General features: G+C 44.8%; 1 protein-coding gene across 1 annotated transcript in view; it reads right to left on the minus strand.

Moving 5' to 3' along the window:
- Positions 1 to 685: 685 nt before the first annotated feature.
- Positions 686 to 19,579, minus strand: part of TTC13 (tetratricopeptide repeat domain 13) — an 86,226-nt gene continuing 67,332 nt past the window's right edge. Inside the window, exons 19-25 of the mRNA XM_077751687.1 lie at positions 19,329 to 19,413; positions 10,307 to 10,416; positions 8,012 to 8,147; positions 6,510 to 6,589; positions 3,130 to 3,208; positions 2,902 to 2,981; positions 686 to 1,483 (exon numbers count right to left, since the gene is read on the minus strand). Coding sequence (XP_077607813.1) covers positions 1,369 to 1,483; positions 2,902 to 2,981; positions 3,130 to 3,208; positions 6,510 to 6,589; positions 8,012 to 8,147; positions 10,307 to 10,416; positions 19,329 to 19,413 — 685 coding nt within the window. The 3' untranslated portion in view covers positions 686 to 1,368. The remainder of the gene's footprint in view (positions 1,484 to 2,901; positions 2,982 to 3,129; positions 3,209 to 6,509; positions 6,590 to 8,011; positions 8,148 to 10,306; positions 10,417 to 19,328; positions 19,414 to 19,579) is intronic.

A 19,579-nucleotide genomic window follows, 5' to 3' on the forward strand; every position in this document is an offset into this window, starting at 1 on the left:
AGTTTCAGGAAGAGCCCTCGGACTGAATCTTTGGTCCCAGAGAAGGAGGTGGGGCAAGGCCTGCTCTGGGCTGAGCGAGGACCACGGCTTCACCAGCTCCATGTCTTGGAAGAGTCATTCCCCGCCCAGAGCCTCACCTCCCTCCCCTGCGAAATGAGGACAGACACCCTCCGTGAGTGCGATGCTGGCGTCAGGAGAAAACTGACCTGTGGACGCCAAATCTGTTCATGAGATGGGGTGTGCCTGACGACGCAGACCCTTATTCCCTCCCCTCCTGGTGGCCATCAGATGAGACGAGAACGGGAGGCACGCTCAGTGGCTGTTGTGAAGCCCATGTCAGCGTGCGGACCGGCGTGTGTCCAAAGGGCAAGTCACCTCGATCAAACTAACAGCCGTGTTCTACTGAGCGGGGCACATAACTGCTGTGTCTGCATCACTAAGGTCAAGCACCGATGCCTGAGGCCCTGGCGTGCCAGCCCTTACATGAGATTTCAAGACAAGGAGTAAATAGCATGAAGCAGCAAACCGTTTCTCATCTGGAAATGGCAACAATTTAATGAACCCACTTTACTCACTGTCGTTTATGCTGTCTTGGGAAAAAAAAAAAAGAAAAAAGAACCAGTCATTTTCTGAATGTTCTTATACCTGAAAGTGAAACTAGCTTGCAGAATAAAAACATACATGATCCAGTGTCAAAAACCGGTGATTGATAGAAACCACCCCGCGTTTATTTTTTCCAACACAGAGGAAAAAAAAAAACACACGAAATAAAACATCGTTCTGTAATCCAGTGTTTGGGTCACTGGCAGATATGGCATCATTCACAATAGACAGATGTCCCTGGTGGGGAGTGCTGTGGTCCACCGTGACGGCCCACAAACGGCCCATCTTCAAATAAAATGGGGGTCGCACGCGTGAAGGTCATGTGAGGGGAAAACAAGATGTCCTATCGCAATGGCACATGAAGGAGGTCTTCGAAAAATACCCAAATTTCTAAAAGGAATGGAGACGCTCCCGTTCTGGGATTGGTTTTGTTCCTTTTAATGCCTGATTTTTCGTTTGGGAAGTAAACTTTTTTGCTGTGAGGAAGGAGCCGATTGACGCTTGTGAGTGGAGGCCAGCAAGGCCACTGGCCACTGGGCACACTCTCCTGCCCCGATGTGGAGCTTTCTTCCCCAACAAACCCTCTTCCGTGATTTTTGTTATGGTTCAAAAAAGTAAAGAAAATGATTTCAAGTATTTCAATTCCTATCAAAAATTGGTATCAAAAGTAATAAAGGACCTAGTTTCTTTATAATTCCACGTTTTACAAAATAACTTAGGAAGCAAGAGGTCCGGCCCTTTACTTGTATAAATAACACAGCGTGACTAGAGTTTCTTAAGACAACGTGGAGAGGAGTCAGTGTTTAGCACCTCGATCATTGATCTTAACGTTGGGAACATCTCTGACACGGACGGGAGACTCTTATAAGAAGGTGAAATACTGCAAAAGAGAAACACAAAGAAGGACTGTGAAAATTAACACAATGTCACCCAAGACGGCAAAGCTTGTATTTATTCCTATGGTAGTATTCTCTTTCCAACAACTGCACGTGTGTAATGTCAGAGGAGCTGTGGATAGAATGGATGGTTCTAGAGTAGTGGGCTGGGATACCCATTGGCTCCCGGAACGAGCTGCTTGCAAAGTTTAGCCAGGATCTTCGGGAAGGAAAATTAAACTGTGACGTGCGCATGACTGTGTTACCGTCATGTCCCGTGGCTGTGTGTGCTAGACTTGAATCAGAGACACAGGGCCCAGGGCGGCCTCGACCCTTATTGGCGAGGGTGCTTTCTCCAGCCCCTGCTCATGTCAGTAGCAACAGGCCAGTCTCCTTAACTCAGAATCACCCTGAGCACAGGAGGAGATCAGGAACGCCAAGGGCGCCTGCACATGGGAGGTAGTTGTTTACTCATTCCTTAAAGAACTGTTGAAGCCTTAGCACCGTGAACCCGTGGAAGGGACGGAAGCCAGATCTCCGCCCTTATGGTCCTCTTGCTAAAACACGTGGGAACTAGTAATCCTGAAGCGAGAAGGGCCTGGAACGAGGTGAGACGGTTCGCAGTGATCATTACAAAGCTAATAAAATACTTCGAAATTGAACAAGAGTGCACCACAGACGTGGATTTCTCTGAAAAAGAGCGCAAATCATCCAGCAGTTTTTTGAGCGGCTGCTAGGTCTAATAGACGGGCAAGGCAAAACTGGAGGTGGTCACAACGTCAAAGACACGGAGAAGGAGCAAAAATAAGTGAGGTCAAACAGTGAGACGTGCTTGTTCTGTATGAACTACTCAAGCACCTAGAAGGTTCATTTTCATGCCAAATTTCCCAGAAACAAGAACCGGGAAAGGCGGGAGTGTGCGGGACTCCTCGCGGTAGTGCCGGGGGTGACGTCCGGTTAGCATTCCCGAGTATTGACTAACCACTCACATGTATTCCTCGCCTACATTACAATGGAGAGCCGCCTTCTTGGAATCTAAACGCAGTCCAAATGTGGCTGACCAGGCAAAGTGCTCCCACTCAGAGCAAGTCTGAAATGGGTCTAGCTCACAGTCTTCAACCTCCTCCTGAAGACTGAATCTAGGTGTTTGGGATGAACCGGCAATTAGCCAAGAGAGACGGATATCTGGTTACATAAAGAAGACATTTGTAACTTTTCTTTCACCACCAGCTTCCTTGCCTTTTTGTCTGCGGACTCCCCCTTTCAGGGGTCTTACACGACCCCTTGCAATGTGGGTTACATTACACGCAGAGCGAGAACTCACAAAAGGGAGCATGGCTCCAGGCTCATACAGCTCCAAGAGAAGGACGTCCCCTCCCCGCCCTGTAGAGGTAACATCCTTTCGTTGACCCCAAGTAGTTACCTTTTCAGGTTCATCCAGCTTTTGGCTATTTTGCTAAAGGCTTCTGAGCCAGGGGCTGTCATAGCTTCAAAGTCAACTAACTGAAAAAGAAGGAAGTTGAGGAATGGCATTAGTACGGAGGAGAAAGGCTCATGGGGAGATCTGCTTACCTCCCGTACCGTACCACCCAGACCCAAGGACCGGAAGTGAAACACACAGCCAGCACCTGCCCTTCCAGCCTCAACGCACCTTCCCTTTGGGAATTTTTCCTGCTACTTCTTTTCCACTTGCCATCAATGCTCCCACGATCACGGAGTAAGCTATGACACTGTTTAAACAAAGAACAGGTACCGGTCAGTCCCAGGCTACAAACAGGTATCGTGTGAAAGCTCACCATGGATTTTCCACCATAAAAGGTGAAATTTTATTTAAGACTTCTTTAGAAATTAAACGTAAAAATATTTCATCTTAGGGGCACCTGGGTCGGGCTCTGTGCTGGAAGTGTGGAGTCTGCTTGACATTCTCTCCCTCTCTCTGCCTCTCCCCTGCTCACTCTCTGTTTCTCTCTCAAAATTAGTAAGTAAATTAAAAAAAAAATTTTTTTTTAATTTTCTCTTAAAAGTATTTACTAATTTACTCTAATAAAAATAATTTATAGATTCAGAATTTTAAGAGTAAATGTGACCCAGAATGTTCTTTTTGTTTTTCAATACTTTTTTTTTTTTAATGTTTTATTTATTTCTAGGAGAGAGAGAGAGAGAGAGACAGCGTGAGCAGGGGAGGGTCAGAGAGAGAGGGAGTCACAGACTGAAACAGGCTCCAGGCTCTGAGCTGGCAGTCAGCACAGAGCCCGATGCGGGGCTCGAACCCACGAACCATGAGATCATGACCTAAGCGAAAGTCGGACGCTTAACCGACTAAGCCACCCAGGCGCCCCAATACTTTTTTTTTTTTGAAAGAGAGAACAAAAGGAAGAGGGCAGAGAGAGGGAGACAGAGAATCTCAAGCAGGCTCCACACTGTCAGCATGGAGCCTGCTGCAGGGCTCGAACCCATGAGCTGTGAGATCATGACCTGAGACAAAATCAAGAGTCGCTCAACCAACTGAGCCACCCAGGCACCCCAGAATATTCTTTTTCTGAGGAAAAAGTATTTCTTTTAATTATCAGGTTTCTTCCCACCTGGCTTTTCTATTCTTATGAAATAATGAATTAGGAGATGTGCCTGCTGCGATTTCTAGCAACTGCACCAGCCATGGCTTTTAAAATGTATATCTACAATATACTTTGTAATACACACATATTAATCTTATTGTTTAAGCACTGAAACCTCTGACCCCCAAAGAAGAAAAGCAGAACACATTCTCAGATCGCGCTAACAGCCTGCTTGGAAAATTGATGCGTTATATACATTTCCTTCCTGGCATGTGACAGCCTCACACTTGCTTCTGGCATATTTAGTACACACCGAGCGCATGTGCCCCTGTGCAAGGCGCCCTGGGCGAAGATAACCAGGACAAGGCTCTTGCCTCCGAGAGCGAGCAGCTGGGCTGGGGACACAGCACGAGAACTGCAGAGAAGGCCTCCATGTGCAGAGACTGAGGCCCAGGGGTCACCCACGGGGATGACCCCATGTAGGTCAAGGGCATGCCTGCAGGCTGCACCTTCAAGGCTGGGGCGGGGCAGAGGGGCAGAGAAGAAGGAATGGAACTGGCTGGTGCGGAGGGAGAGCACGTGTGGGCGTGAAGGTGTGAGGCATGGTTGGGGGGCGGCGCGCTGGACACGGCAGCAGGAGGACCACCGAAAAGCTCGGCAGGGCGGTAAAAGGGCAGATGAAGGAGGGCAGTGAGGAGGCCGCGGCAAACCAGGAGCGGACAGGACAGGCACCGTGCACGACCCTGAGTTTGCACCGGAGCCGCGAGGTGTCAGGAACTGGTGTGGAGATGCTGAATCACTGTATTGTTCACCTGAAACCAGGGTAACACTGTAGGTTGTCTGTACTGGAATTAAAAAAAAAAAAAAAAAGAACTGGGGCAGAGAGGGGAAGGAGAAAAGTCTGGAAGCTGGGCGACTAGTCAGAAAGGTACGGGTGATGAGGGTCAGAACTGTGGCAGTAGCTGCGAGCAGAGAGGACAGACCCCATAGAATAAGGGACCTAACACACGCAGGCTCGCACAGCAAGAGCGCAGGTGATTTCAGCCGTATGTCACCCCCTTCCGGTGTCACCATGAACCAGCAGAGCCGCTGTGAGGACAAAAGGGAAAATGCCGAGTATCCGAGCGGAGCCTGTGTAAGTGATTGATAAAAGGGGAGAGGCCTGGGGGAGCCTGGGGGGCTCAGTCAGTTAAGTGTCCAACTTCAGCTCAGGTCATGATCTCACAGGTCATGAGTTCCAGCCCCACATCGGGCTCTGTGCTGAGAGCTCGGAGCCTGGAGCCTGCTTCGGATTCTGTGTCTCCTCCTCTCTCTGTCCCCTCCCCCTCCACTTGCGCTCTGTCGCTCTCAAAATAAATAAACATTTAAAAAAGGGGGGGTGGGCGTGGGCACAGCACACATGCAGTGCACACACTGATAACATACGCTGAGGTCACAGTATTTACACTCCTGGTTTGTTTCCTTGCCTTCTCACACAACAAGACTTACTTCCACGTTTAGGAGACCTCTACTTTTAAAGCAGCAAAGATAGGAACATTCAGGTATAGTGTTTTAGCCAACACATCTTAAGTTCAAGAATGTGCCAGCAACAGCACATGCCTCTTCCACAGTCTACTACTGCACAGAGAATATATAGAAAACTCTGTAGACTCATCCTTCGTTTTAATGACACCTGAAAAGCTCCTGATGGATTCGTAAGTAGTACGAATTCGTTCACAAAAATAATAGTAGTATGGAAGGGTTAGTAGTCCAACGTATAAAACGGATGGACAAGAAGAGGGAGAAAGGGGAGAAGAAGGAAGGGTAACAGTGTGGGCAAATATCAGAAGTTAAAATGCAGTGAGTACAATGCATGCACATGGTAGGCCTTCAGTACATTTGCATTGAATGAGTGAATCTAACCTGTGAGACTTTTTTTAAAGATTTTTTAAAGTTTATTTATTTCGAGAGAGAGAGAGAGAGAGAATGAGCAGGGGAGGGGCAGAAAGAGAGGGAGACACAGAATCCTCCCATCCAAGTACTAACCAGGCCCAACCCTGATTAGCTTCCGAGATCAGACGAGATCGGGCGCATTCAGGGTGGTATGGCCACAGACAGGGAGACACAGAATCCTAAGCAGGCTCTGCACTGTAAGCGCAAAGCCCCACGCAGGGCTCGAACTCAGGAACCATGAGATCATGACCTGAGCTGAGATCGAGTCAGACGCTAAACCAACTGAGCCACCCAGATGACCCCCTAACCTGGGTGAAAACTTAAGCACACTATCTTAGAACAATCTTTCATAATTCTTTTGATGATGTGATAGATCAAGGAGATAATATCTGGGTGGATTTTGGAAAAAAACAAAAGGGAGTTTCTTGCCATTGCCTGGGGTATTTTTGTGCCCACCGTCACAAGCAGCACAAGCAAAAAAGAGTATGTTTTTCAATGTAAAAACTTTTATTAAAAAATATTTTAATTATAGGGTGTCACTCACCTGGATCCTCGAGAGAGTGGCATTAAATTATAAAAGTAATAAACTAAGGATAAGATTAAGTTGCAAACAGCATCAGCTTCCTAGAAAAAAAGAAAAAGACACACACTCGTGAATTTAAATACTAGGTTATAGACTAGTTTTTACAAGGCAACAAGACATAAGAATCATTCACGTCAAGGAAAGGATTATTTCATGCCTTCCTACGGGATCTGACTTTCACATTCTTGGATACTTTATACTCTTTGCTACTGCTTTTTCTTTCTTTCTTTTTTTTTTTTTTAAGTTTTTAAGTTTATTTATTTTGAGTGTGTGTGTGTGTGTGTGTGTGTGTGTGTGTGTGTGAACATGGGAGGGGGAGAAAGAGGGAGAGAGAATCCCAAGCAGGGTCCGCGATGTCAGTGCGGAGCCTGACATGGGGCTCAAATTCATGAACTGCGAGATCATGACCTGAGCCGAACCAAGAGTCAGGCGCTTAACTGACCAAGCCACCCAGGCGCCCGCTGCCAATGTTTCCTCACGAAAGGGTATGTACACGGTTTGGTTTAGAGCAATAGTTTCTGGGCTGTTTTTAAATCTGAAACCTTTTCTGATAAACATAAAAATCTCAGCCTCCTTTAATGTTACTTGAAATGCCAAAATATATATTAAGATGAAAACAAAACAAAGTGCTTATTAATACTGAAGATGGTTTCTCCAGATAAGTGCACCCTCTGCACTGAGATTTAGGCGATAAACACGCTTAATTATGTCCAAACCCGGAGGCTTCACTGTAGGTATGAACTGATTAAATGCACGAGAAATGAACGGACTTCCCAAGGACCACGGGCATCCACTCCAGAATGTGGACCAGGTGCATACAATACTCTCAGCACAGTGGTGGCTGCTGTCACCAAGGGGACAGGCCGCATCCTGCGTCCCAGGAGACCTCTCGAGTTGGGGTGGGGCCCGGAGGGAAGACGTCACAGACCAGGAAAGGCCCACCGAGTCCGGCAAGGGCCACTATCACTATGGACCAACTTGTTCACTTCAGTCCTGAGAAAGCCCAGACTTACAGTAACTGTAGAAATGTATCATTGCCCTTCCTCAGTTAGCATCATTACTAAATACAGGAATTGTTTCTGTAAGAATATTAAAAAGAAGTATTTATAGGTCGTCAATGAAAACCAATCTCAAGCATAAGGGGCATAATACCAAAGAAAGGTTAGAGGCTTTGAAAAAGTTACAAAGGGCGGAGCCTGGGTGGCTCGGTCGGTTAAGTGTCCGACTTGGACTCAGGTCATGATTGTACAGTTCGTGGGTTCGAGCCCTGCATTGGGCTCTGTGCTGACAGCCCAGAGCCTGAAGCCTGCTTCGGATTCTGTGTCTCCCTCTCTCTCTGCTCTTCCCCAACTCATGCTCTTTCTTTCTGTCTCAAAAAAATAAACATAAAAAATTTTTTTTAAAAAAAGGTTACAAAGGAATCCTGGGACACATGGATAAAATGGAAAAAAACAAAGACCTACCCCAAATTCCGATGAAAGGATGAGTACTTTTCCTTTTGCTGTTAGATCTTTATAAAGCGCATCTATTTCGGCATGATATAATTGTGTCCTTTCTTCTGTGGTTTGTGTTTCCACAGAAAACAGTATGTTGCCAACCCTAAAAATACAACAGTGTGTGTCAGAGGCGCCTATTATCTATACAATTCAAAGAGCCAAACACAGAAAGTAAAAAAAAAAAAAAAGAAAAAAGGAAGGAACCAGTGTGCCGATGTGGCACAAGACATATCTGAGAGTGTATCCTACCTGTCCAACTATAGACAGATTGAGGTGTGTTCTGTAAGCATGTGATTTTTTCATAAAATACAGTATTTTGTTCAGTCTAACCATGGGCACACATCATAGGAGCTTAAACTAAGATGGAAGGAAACAACCACACACAGTAAAAATGAGTGTATGGCAAATATTTTCTCAGACAGCCAGCCTATTATGACTGAAGATCAGGGGCCAGAACTGTGTGTAGAAGTTCAAGGACTCCATGGTGTCTTTTCAAGCTTTTGCCGCATGCCTGGCTGCACGGCAGGTGCTACAGAGGACAGAAATTTGATGCAACTGGCATTTATTATATAAATAAATAGTTCTTAGATCTTGTAAAGAGGAACGCAGCACAGCTGCTGCATTTACTGGGAAAGGGGCAGAGCCCTGAGGCGGTGAATTATGACCATATGCAGGGCAATCACATAGACATCAGGCTTCAAAAGAGGGAGATTAGGTCTAATTTGGAAGACATGGACGAAAACAGGAAATGCTTCATGGAGGAAGGGGCTTGAATTTGAAAATCAGGACGGGAGTGACAGAGGCTCAGAAGCAGGGGGTGGGAGGTGACTGCAGGGAACTAGCAGCCTAGCTGAATCAGCGGCACAGTTCAAGCAGGAAACGTTGCTCGTTGCTCGTTGCTCGAGGCCACATTATGAAAGGCCTTTCACGCCTAGCAGGGGAGCAGGCCATGGAGAGTCTGCACTGGGGAGCTACCAGGAGACAGGGGATGGAGATACCAGTCTTGAGTCTATCTGAGGTGCTGCAGCCCAGAGCGAGAAGTAAATCAATGTGGTAAAAGAACTAAGGAAAGGAGGCCACATTTCTGGTGGGGTGGCGGGGGGGGAACCTCATGTGCTCTTTCACACAGCCATTCCGTTTCCGCCTGGAGATTTCATCTGAGGAGATATCTATCTCATGAGTGGGTGGAAAGGCAGGAGAGTGATTCTTGCATTAACAGCAAACCCTGGAATTCCTTCTGGGGAGAGGAGTGTGATATTTATTGGGAAAGAACTGTGATAAGGGGTTTGGGGTAGATTGAGACTCAAGGATATGGAAAAGACACACTCTGGAAGTTGCTAAATGGGTGTTTGCTCACGAAGACCTGTGCAGGTTTTGACACGGAACCTGACAAAGAGGCTGTGTTGGGTTTGCGACTAAAAGCGATGAGAAAGCAGGAGCCAAGAAGCAGAGGAAGGAAGGTCATAGCCCCATAGCTGAGCTGGCAGAAATCATGCCAGAAGTCTCCATGCAGAAAGCATGGAGGCTTGCAGGCTAAGCAGCTAAGGGGTGTGGGCTGTGGGGGAGGGCACATGGGGCGATGCACCCAAAATTCAAGGGATATGGAGGCTCCTATGTGACGCTTGGAGTTCAGATATAATTAAGATTGGTTAATGACAACGGACACTGCAGTGCTATTTATAAAGTGAAAAATGAGAAATACTCTAAATGGTCAGCAACAAAAAATTAGGAAGAAAACTCAAAAAGATCCACAAGATGGAATCCTGTGCAATCATTACAAATGCTTGTAAGAATATGAGAAAGTAATTACAATACGGTAATGGTAAGGGTAGAAAAGAAACAGGTTATAAAACAATGTGAAGTACAATCTCAGTTTTTTAAAGAAAACAACCTAATGATCGAAAGTCTTACAATAGCCTTCCATCTGCCAATCTCTCATCTTTCTTCATTTTATTACGAAGCGTGTTGCCCACAAGGAACTTTAAGAACCCAGAAGAATGCTTTCCACAAACCACATTAGACGTTACACTTAATATCTAGAAAGTTGTTAGATCCAGCACAGTCAGAATATCTGCTGGCGTAATATTCTAAAAGCCGTGTTAAAAACATAACTGTTACAGCTGCACACTAGAACTTGATAATTCTTATTTCAGGATAAAGCAAAAGTCTGGTAGGTCTGACCTCCCGTGTGGCAATATCAGGCACACGTGCACTTTCTGACACCAGCCCGCCTTTACACCCACACTTAGGAAGCATACATACTTGTCTCCTGTAATCGTGATTGTGAATCCATCGTATTCCTTCCCTTGATCTTTGAGGCTGGGAACTTTTGTGTTCACGGTGAACCCATCCTTCGTTTTAGTATTAAACTGCTTTCAGGGAAAACAAATTCACATTACTAGGGTATAACTCATTGTAACCCCCTAACTGCTATTCTGGAGCATTGACTCTGACTTCCATGGTTTTTTTTTTTTTTTTTTTAAGTTTATTTATTTACTTATTAGAGAGAGAGACAGTGTAAGCAGGGGAGGGGCAGAGAGAGGAGAGAGAATCCCAAGCAGGCTTGGTGCTGTCAGTGCAGAGCCTGATGCGAGGCTCGAATTTATGAACCATGAGATCATGACCTGAGCTGAAACCAAGAGTCAGACGCTTAACCTACTAGCCACCCAGGCACGCCCCACCCCCCGATTACCATGTTTTTAGGAAAGGCCACAGAAGTTCCTGACGCAAGAGACCGTGACCACACACACCTCTCCAGTGACCGAGGATGCCTCTGCCAGTCCCCACGGCCCCACACAAAGCCCAGGGCCAAGTTGCACTGCATAGGACCCCACGAGAGATTCTGTCATTAGAACAGAAAGATGCTCCCCAGATTCAGTTTTTTAGTGTTGCCAACTTTTTTGTTCAGACTGATAGGGAACCAAGGATAAAATAAGAGGAGGCTGTGCTTCACATAAGCCACTACTGGGGGAAAGGTTGTCTAAAATAGGCGTACCCAGCAGGTGGTCACCAGTGGTCCAGAGAAGGACCATGGACAAACTGACATGAGGCCCAGGTGATCAGAGCCAGCACGGGGAACGGGAACAGGAATTCTCCCATGAAGAGAGGGCTTTTATTTATTTTTAAGTTTATTTATTTTGAGAAAGCGAGTGTGTGCACTTGAGCAGGGCAGGGCAGAGAGAGACGGAGAGAGAGAATCCCAAGCAGGCTCCATGCTCAGTGCAGAGCCAGGTGTGGGGCTCCATCTCACAGGTGGGGAGATCATGACCTGAGCCAAAATCAAGAGTCAGACGCTGAACCAACTGAGCCACCCAGGCACCCCAAGAATGGGCTTTTAGGGAAGAAGTGTGTTAACATTCACTTCCCAAGGAAGATACAGTTACAGCACTGTACTGCATTTATGGATAAAATAGCCACATACATGGTCTCATGCAGTTCAAACCCATGTTGTTCAAGGGCCAACTATACTTTAACTTGGTTTGTCACCGAAAGTAGATTTCAGCAGAAGCTGTCAGGGCCTCATGTCGCACCAAGCACTGTAGAACCAAGGGATTTTATATACTTCTATGCGTGCCCTTAAAAATGCCAATACGCCCACCATCCCGGGTGAAAGCTGTGTGTCCAGGGCGGCAGTGGAATGGTCACTTCCAGACCACAGTCAGACAGGCAGGGCCCTCGCACCGGGAGGCTGGCACCGGGGGGCGAGGCATGGCCTCTCGGCCGCAGCCTGAGTAGCTGAGGCTTGGAGGAGTCCACTAAGCGTTTCTTTTTAAACAAAGAGATACACATAATGTTAAAATCCTGCTAAGTTGATTTGGTATTCTTCCCAAAAGAGTAAACTGAAAAGCCTAAAGTACCAACAAGAAAGAGGAAGATTAAAAACTAAGACAATGCGCCTGTTTTCTTTCCCTACAGGACATCCCAGCAGCCCTCGGTGGAGCGGTTCTGCCCTCTGGGGGGCATCTGGGGAATTTATGGGAGAGTCTGGTGGCTACAGCATGGGGGTGGTGGGGAGGCTACCACTGGAACTTAGCGGCGGTGGGGGGGGAGGCCGAGAACACTAGATGTCCCTCAGTGCAGGGGACAGTCATATGTTATGCACGACTGCCCATGTCCCACTGGACTTTCACATAGATGACTAACCTGTTTATAATTTAATGATTACTGCATGGCTCAGTCGGTAAAGTGCTGGACTTTGGCTCAGGTCATGATCTTGTGGTCTGAGTTCGAGTTCTGCGTCGGTCTCTGTGCTGACAGCTCAGGGCCTGGAGCCTGCTTCAGACTCTGTGTCTCCCTCTCTCTTTGCCCCTCCCCAACTCTCGCGTGCATGCGCACTCTCTCTCAAAAATAAAACAAACATTTGGGGTGCCTGGGTGGCTCAGTCATTTAAGCGTCCGACTTCAGCTTGGGTCATGACCTCACAGGTCTTGGGTTCGAGCTCGTGTCGGGCTCTGTGCTGACAGCTAGCTCAGAGCCTGGAGCCTGCTTCAGATTCTGTGTCTCCCTCTGTCTCTGCCCCTCCCCTGCTCATGCTCTGTCTCTCTCTCTGAAATAAATAAACATCAAAAAAATTTTAAATAAACATTAAAACATTTTTTAATAATAATACAATAATTACTTGAGCCTAGAACCAGACTCCATTGCACACTTAGACACTAAATATTTGTTACATAGTTTTGAATCCATACTGAATTTTCCATGAATGCAAATAGCACACCTAACTGAGGAAAGAGGGTATTAGGCACTGTTTGGAAGTTTACCATTTCAGAAAAACTATGTCACCAGCAACAGTGTAGGTCATGATATTGGAGTTAGCAAATAACACTGATGTGGGATTGCATTCGTAGCCACCATGTTCATCACTTTACCCGCACATGTAAGTGACCGACTACTTCTTCCTGATTCTTGTGAAGACATGCCTGACTCTGACATCCTAAAACGCACGCTATTCTATTACAAATGGTTTCCCCTTTACACCTCCTTTGTGGCACTACGTTGACCTTTAAAAAAAATTTTTTAGGAAGGTGTGATCTACTCTCTATGAATCATTTGAATGCAGTGAAGAAGGCATTTAAACATGGTTGCTGGTTACTAAATTAATATTAGAGTACCTTTTTTTAAAGTTTATTTTCAGAGAGAGAGACAGAGAGAGGCAGAGGGAAAAAAGAGAGAGAGAGAATCCAAAGCAGGCTCCAAACTATTAGTGAGGAGCATAGGAGCCTGATGTGGGGCTTGATCCCGCAAACTATGAGGTCATGACCTGAGATGAAATCAAGAGTGGGATGCTTAGAAGACTGAGCCACCCAGGCACCCCGATACTAGAGTAGCTTGGAGAAGGTAGGGAACCACTGCATCAGTTCATCAGGCACTTGCAAGAACCCCTGAAATTAGGTCTGGCCAGAATTATTGCTTTTAGCAGACAAGAGCCTGGGGAAGAGATGAATGTGGACCCTGGTGTACAGAGTATTAGCTCACTGCTTTGTTCATGACCTGATCCTTCCTGCTCATTCCTTAGAGATGGATAAGGTCAGAGGGCACCTGGGTGGCTCAGTTGGGTGAACATCTGACTTCAGCTCAGGTCATGATATCATGGTTCATGGACGTGAGCCCCATGTCGGGCTCTATGCTGTCATGGTGGAACCTGCTTCGAATCCTCTGTCCTCCTCTCTCACTGCCCCTCCCCTCTCACACTCTCTCTCACAAAAATAAACATTAAAAAAAAGAAAGAAAGAAATAGAGGGGCACCTGGATGGCTTAGTCAGTAAAGCACTGGACTCTATTTCTGCTCGGGTCATGATCTCACAGTGCCTGAGTTCAAGCCTGGCATTGGGCTCCACTCTGGTGACATGGAGACTGCTTGGGATTCTCTCTCTCTCTCTCTCTCTCTCTCTCTCTCTCTCTCACTCTCCCCCTCCCCCATTCACTCTCTCTCTCTCTCTCTCTCAAAATAATAAACTTAGGAAAAAAAAGAAATGGATACATTCTGGATCCATATCAAATGGATACATATCAATTTCTTAAATTTTATCTGATGTACATCAAGCCTCTCTACTATAGCTACAAGGAGAACACAGTTTTACATTAAAGTTCGAACCATTAATTGAAAAACAAATCCACCTTCTGTTGCCAAATTTTTGAGTAGTTATATTCTGGGGTAGAGAACATGTTCGTAGAATTGTAACTTCTTAATAGATTACACTTTTAAACAATGATTTCTGGCCCCTTAAGTATACTTCATCTTGAATTACAATGTTCTGATAGTGACGTTGCTACACGCACATTATCTTTTTGTTAGCATTTGCCTGGTATACGGTTCTCCCTGTAAACAGCATAGAGCTGGCCTTTAAAAACCCAATCCCAGATCCTCCATCTTTCACTAAAGGGATCATGTTGACTTGTCACTGCCATTACATACATTTCCTACCCCACCCTATTTTTTTTATCCCCCTCTTTTTCTAAGCTTTGAGTTGAATTGACTTTGTTATCTTTATGCCGTTTCCCAACATTCTACAGGTTTATATGATATGGTCACATCTCTGTTGTTTCACTGTTGGCCTTCAAATGTTTAGTATGGATATTTAAACATGTATTTTTCTGTCAGTATCATGGGTCAGTCAGTGATTATATTGTCTCACTGAAAAAAACAAACCTTAGTAACAGTTTTACTCTCTTTCTCTACTTTCTTTAATCTCTAATGTTGACAGGATCTAGTATTTTAATTTCAGACATACATATTTTTAAACATCAGGTGTTACCAATCCATTTCATTGGTTTATTTGTTTACCATGATTTCTTACATCTCATGTTTTCTTCTCTCTTGGGCTTATTTTATGAGAGTATAGATGCCCTTCAATCATTTTGACAAAGAAAATCTATGCTTGATGAAATTCCTAAATAACTGTATGTTTGAAACAGTTCTTATCTTAGCCTCACACCTGAACACTGATAGGTTCAAATAAATTTCCCTTTGTTGTCTTCTAGAATCTACTACTGCTGGAAGAAAGTCAAGCATCAGCGAAATTCTCCTTCTTTAGTTTTTTGTTTGTCTGTTTCTTTACTGGAAGCTTGAGGATGTTCTTTTTACTCTTTGTGTGTTAAAATGTATATAACATAAAATTTACCACTTTAACCATTTGTCAATGAATAGATCAATGGCATTAAGAACATTCTGACCTCATCAAGATAAATAGCTTCTGCACAGTGAAGGGAACAATCAGCAAAACTAAAAGGCAACTGCCAGAATGGGAGAAGATATTTGCAAACAACATATTGGCTAAAGGGTTAGTATCCAAAATCTATAAAGAACTTATCAAACTCAACTTATCAAATTCAACAAATAATCCAGTGAAGAAACAGGCAAAAGACATGAATAGACACTTTTCCAAAGACATCCAGATAGCTAATGGACACATGAAAAAATGTTCATCACTCATCATCAGGCAAATACAAATCAAAACCACAAGGAGATACCACCTCACACCCGTCAGAATGGCTAACATCAACAGCTCAGGCAACAACAGATGTTGGCGAGGATGCGGAGAAAGAGGAACCCTTTTGCACTGCGGGTGGGAATGCAAACTGGTGTGGCCACTCGACAACAGCATGGAGGTTCCTCAAAAAATTAAAAATAGAGCTACCCTATGACCCAGCAATTGCACTACTAGTGGAATGTTACGTGGCGAACAAAAAGAATGAAATTTTGCCATTTGCAATGATGTGAATGGAGCTGGAGTGTATTATGCTAAGTGAAATGAGTAAGCCAGAGAAAGACAAATATCATATGACTTCACTCACACGTGGAATTTAACATGAACATAAGGGAAGGGAAGCAAAAATAATATAAAAACAGAGTGGGAGGCAAACCATAAGAGATTTCTAAATATAAAGAACAAACCGAGGGTTGATGGAGGGGTGTTGGGTGGGGACGGGCTAAGTGGGGGATGGGCATTAAGGAGGGCACTGGTGATAAGCACTGGGTGTTACATGTAAGTGATGAATCACTAAATTCTATTCCTGAAGTCATTATTACTCTATATGTTAACTAACTTGGATTTAAATAAAATAATAATAATAAAAAAACCCAACATTCACATTGTTCACCACCAACCATCCACAGAACTTCTTTCATCATCCCGAATAGAAACCCTGTCCCTGTTAAACATGAAGTCTCCATTCTACCTTCCTCCCCCAACCCCTGGCAACCACCTTCCTACTTTCTGTCTCTATGAACTTGACTACTCTACACACCTCACAGAAGTGGAATCACAGGGTATTTGTCCTTTTGCGACTGGTTTATTTCACTCTGCATAAGGTCCTCAAGCTTCATCCATGGTGTAGCCTGTGTCAGAATTTCCTTCCTTCTTCAGGCTGAATAACACCCCATCGTGTGGCCATGCCACATGTTATTTGTCCATTCACCTGTTAATGGACACTTGGGTTGCTTCCGTCTCTTGGCTACTGTGAACAATGCCACCATCAACATGGGGACACAAATATCTGTTTGAGTCCCTGCTTTCAATTCTTTTGAATATACGCCTAGAAGTGGAGTTTTGGGGTCTTATGGTAATTCTATGTCTAATTTTTTATCTTTATTTTTTTGAGAAGGGGCAAAGAGCAGGGGCAGGGGGAGAGAGAGGGAGAGAGAGGGAGAGAGAAAGACAGCGAGAGAGAGAGAGAATCCTAAGCAGGCTCCATATTCAGCGTGGCAATTATGACTGGAGCCAAAATCAAGAATCAGACTCTCAACTGACTGAGCCACCCAGGCGCCCCTCTACATCTAATTTCTTTAAGGAACTCTCTTTAATCTTAAAGTCCCCAAATTTTATCAGAATGTGTCTAGGTGTCAATATTGAGCATCATGCTGAACATCTAGGAGGCCCTACAATGATCTTTTCATCTCTCCACAAGCTGTCTTTCTATTATTTTGTTGACTAACTAGTCTGTGTCTTTATCTTTCACCTTTCTTCTCTCCTTTCTGATTTCTACTAGATAGGTCCATTCTTCATCTTCTGTGTTCATCATCTCTCTTATTTTATATTCCTTTGTCCTTGAATACTATATTCTGGGAGAATTTATTGATTTGATTTTCCAGCTCACATATATTTGATATTCAACTGTCTTTAATCTGCAAGTCTAACTAGCTGAGGTTTTTTTTTTTTAATTCATGAGAATTCTATTTCTTTTTTATTGCTACTATCTACCTACCTATCTATCTATCATAAGATACTGGCTCAAGTCTCTTATACATACAAGTATGTATGTTTTATTGAGGTAACAATAAACTTGACACGTGTAATTTGATGCATTTTGACAAATATATCCACCCATGTATATCCACTATTCCAGTCAAGATATAGTGTAGTTTCATCATTCTGGAAAGTTTCCTCCTACCCCTTTCAGGGAAACCTCACTCTGCAGAAGCCATCACTGTTCTATTATTTCCCTAGACCAATGAAACTTCTTATAAATGAAATCATACTCTTTTTATGTGACTTCCTTTGCCCCACACAATGTTTCTAAGGTTCACCCCCGTTGCTGTGTGTTAGCAGTACCCCTTCTCCATATTATTACTGGGCAGTGTTCCATCTCTGGCCTCCCCTGAGAAACGACAACCGACCCTGGGAAGCCCTCCTGATCTGGAAGACAGCCTGAGCACTGGACACAGGAAAAGCTGAGCACTGGCACACAGACCTCGGGCCATATGCAAAACTCAGTAGTGGCTTCTCTGACACCACTGACTTTCGCAACCTCCAGTTTTTGTTTGGTTCTCTGTACAGCTTCCATGTTCCTGCTCAGATCCTTCATCATTGTGCTCATTTTTTTCTTTAAGTCCTCGAACATGTTTATGAAGCAAAGACTTTAAAAGAGTTAATTGCAACTTCTGGGTCTCCTGGGGTCTGTTCCTGTGAACTGGTTTTGTTTTTCTGGGTTATGGGTCACGGTCTCCTGCTTCTTCATTTATCTAATAATTAAGAAGTCTAGATTATGGTTCCTTCCTTTAAAGGGTGTTGAGTTTTGTTTTGGCAGGCAGGCCAATCACTAGCAGATCCACTTAATCCTTTTAGGCTTGGTTTTATTCTCTGTTAGGGCGATCTATTTAGAAATTGTCCTTCAGGGCACCTGGGTGGCTCAGTCGGTTAAGCATCCAACTTGGGCTCAGGTCATGATCTCACGGTTTGTGGGTACGAGCACTGCGTGGGGCTCTGTGCTGACGGCTTAGAGCCTGGAGTGTGCTTCGGATTCTGTGTCTCCCTCTCTCTCTGCCTCTCCCCCTGCTCGTACAGCTGTTTCTCTCTCTCTCAGGAAATGAATAAATGGAAGGAAGGGAGGGAGGGAGGGAGGAAGGAAGGAAGGAAGGAAGGAAGGAAGGAAGGAAGGAATTGTCTTTTGCCCTAGAAAGTGGACCTCATTCCAGGTGGTCTTATACCTACAGTGTGTCCTTTCTGGGGTTGTGAGTAAATAAATGCCCAAGGTGCTCGCAGGGTCCCTCCATTCTGGCAAGGCCACAACTCCAAAGCCTCAGTGGAGTAAAACCACCGATAGCTCCGTTCGGCTCTCACGCCCGCAGCAGCCACGGTCTGCGGGGCCTCTCAGAGTCTACTGCGTGCACGGAGCCCAGCTCTAATCCAAGTGTGACGAGGAACTCAAGGAAGTCGCAGGCTGACCTGTGGGTGCTCCTCGCCTTGAGCAGCTCCCTCCCCTTCTGTCGTCTGCCCTGAAACTCCAGCCACGTTGGCAGACCCCCACTCCAATCTCTGCCTCTTTCGCTCGGCAGGACCACCACACTCTGTTAAGGCTCCACATACATGGTGGTTTAGTAAATAATCCCAGGTAGGACTCTGGGGTGAACACGGAGCTCACCTAAAGGGTTTCCCGTTTCTCAAAACTCACAGTCTTGTGACACACTTGAAGACAGTGGCCTTGTACTTTGTTGAGTTTTATAACTTATGGTGTGGGAAAGCGGTCAAGTGTCAGGTACTCCACTGTGGCCAGAAGCAGAATTCAACAGTGTATACTTTTAAGTGTCCTTCCGTTTCCTAGATCAACTGCTTCCTCACAGATTCGTTTTTATGTTTGAGACTGATGCCTGTGTTTTATGTGATTTGGGTTATTATTCAGAGTGTGTTTACATTAGTGTTTTCAGGTAGAATGCTTATAATTTTAAAATGCTTCTAGCATAATATTAAGAAACATGCACGTAACAGCTATGAGTTCTTTTTTAAAAAGTGCTCTGGTTCTGTTTTTTCCCCCAAAACACCTACCAGGATTCTGATGATAAACTTACCTTCATAATTGGCAGGAGGTCTTCAACTTTGTGCACCTTTTCCAGAGCCTCTCGAACTTCCAACAGTCCTTTAGGATTATTAGCTCTTAAAGAGAGAAACAGATAGAGAAAGAGGAAGACAGCAATTAAAGTGAATGCAGAAATGTAATAATTAAATATATTAATTGCTATTATCTTTAACTTACATAAATCCTCAATATTCAAAATGGTGGGCCAGAACAAAAGTTTCTAAATATTGGGAGGGTTTAATC

The sequence above is a fragment of the Crocuta crocuta genome, unplaced genomic scaffold (assembly GCF_008692635.1).
Source record: "Crocuta crocuta isolate KB4526 unplaced genomic scaffold, BGI_CrCroc_1.0 scaffold59, whole genome shotgun sequence".
In the NCBI taxonomy this organism is placed as follows: Eukaryota; Metazoa; Chordata; class Mammalia; order Carnivora; family Hyaenidae; genus Crocuta; species Crocuta crocuta.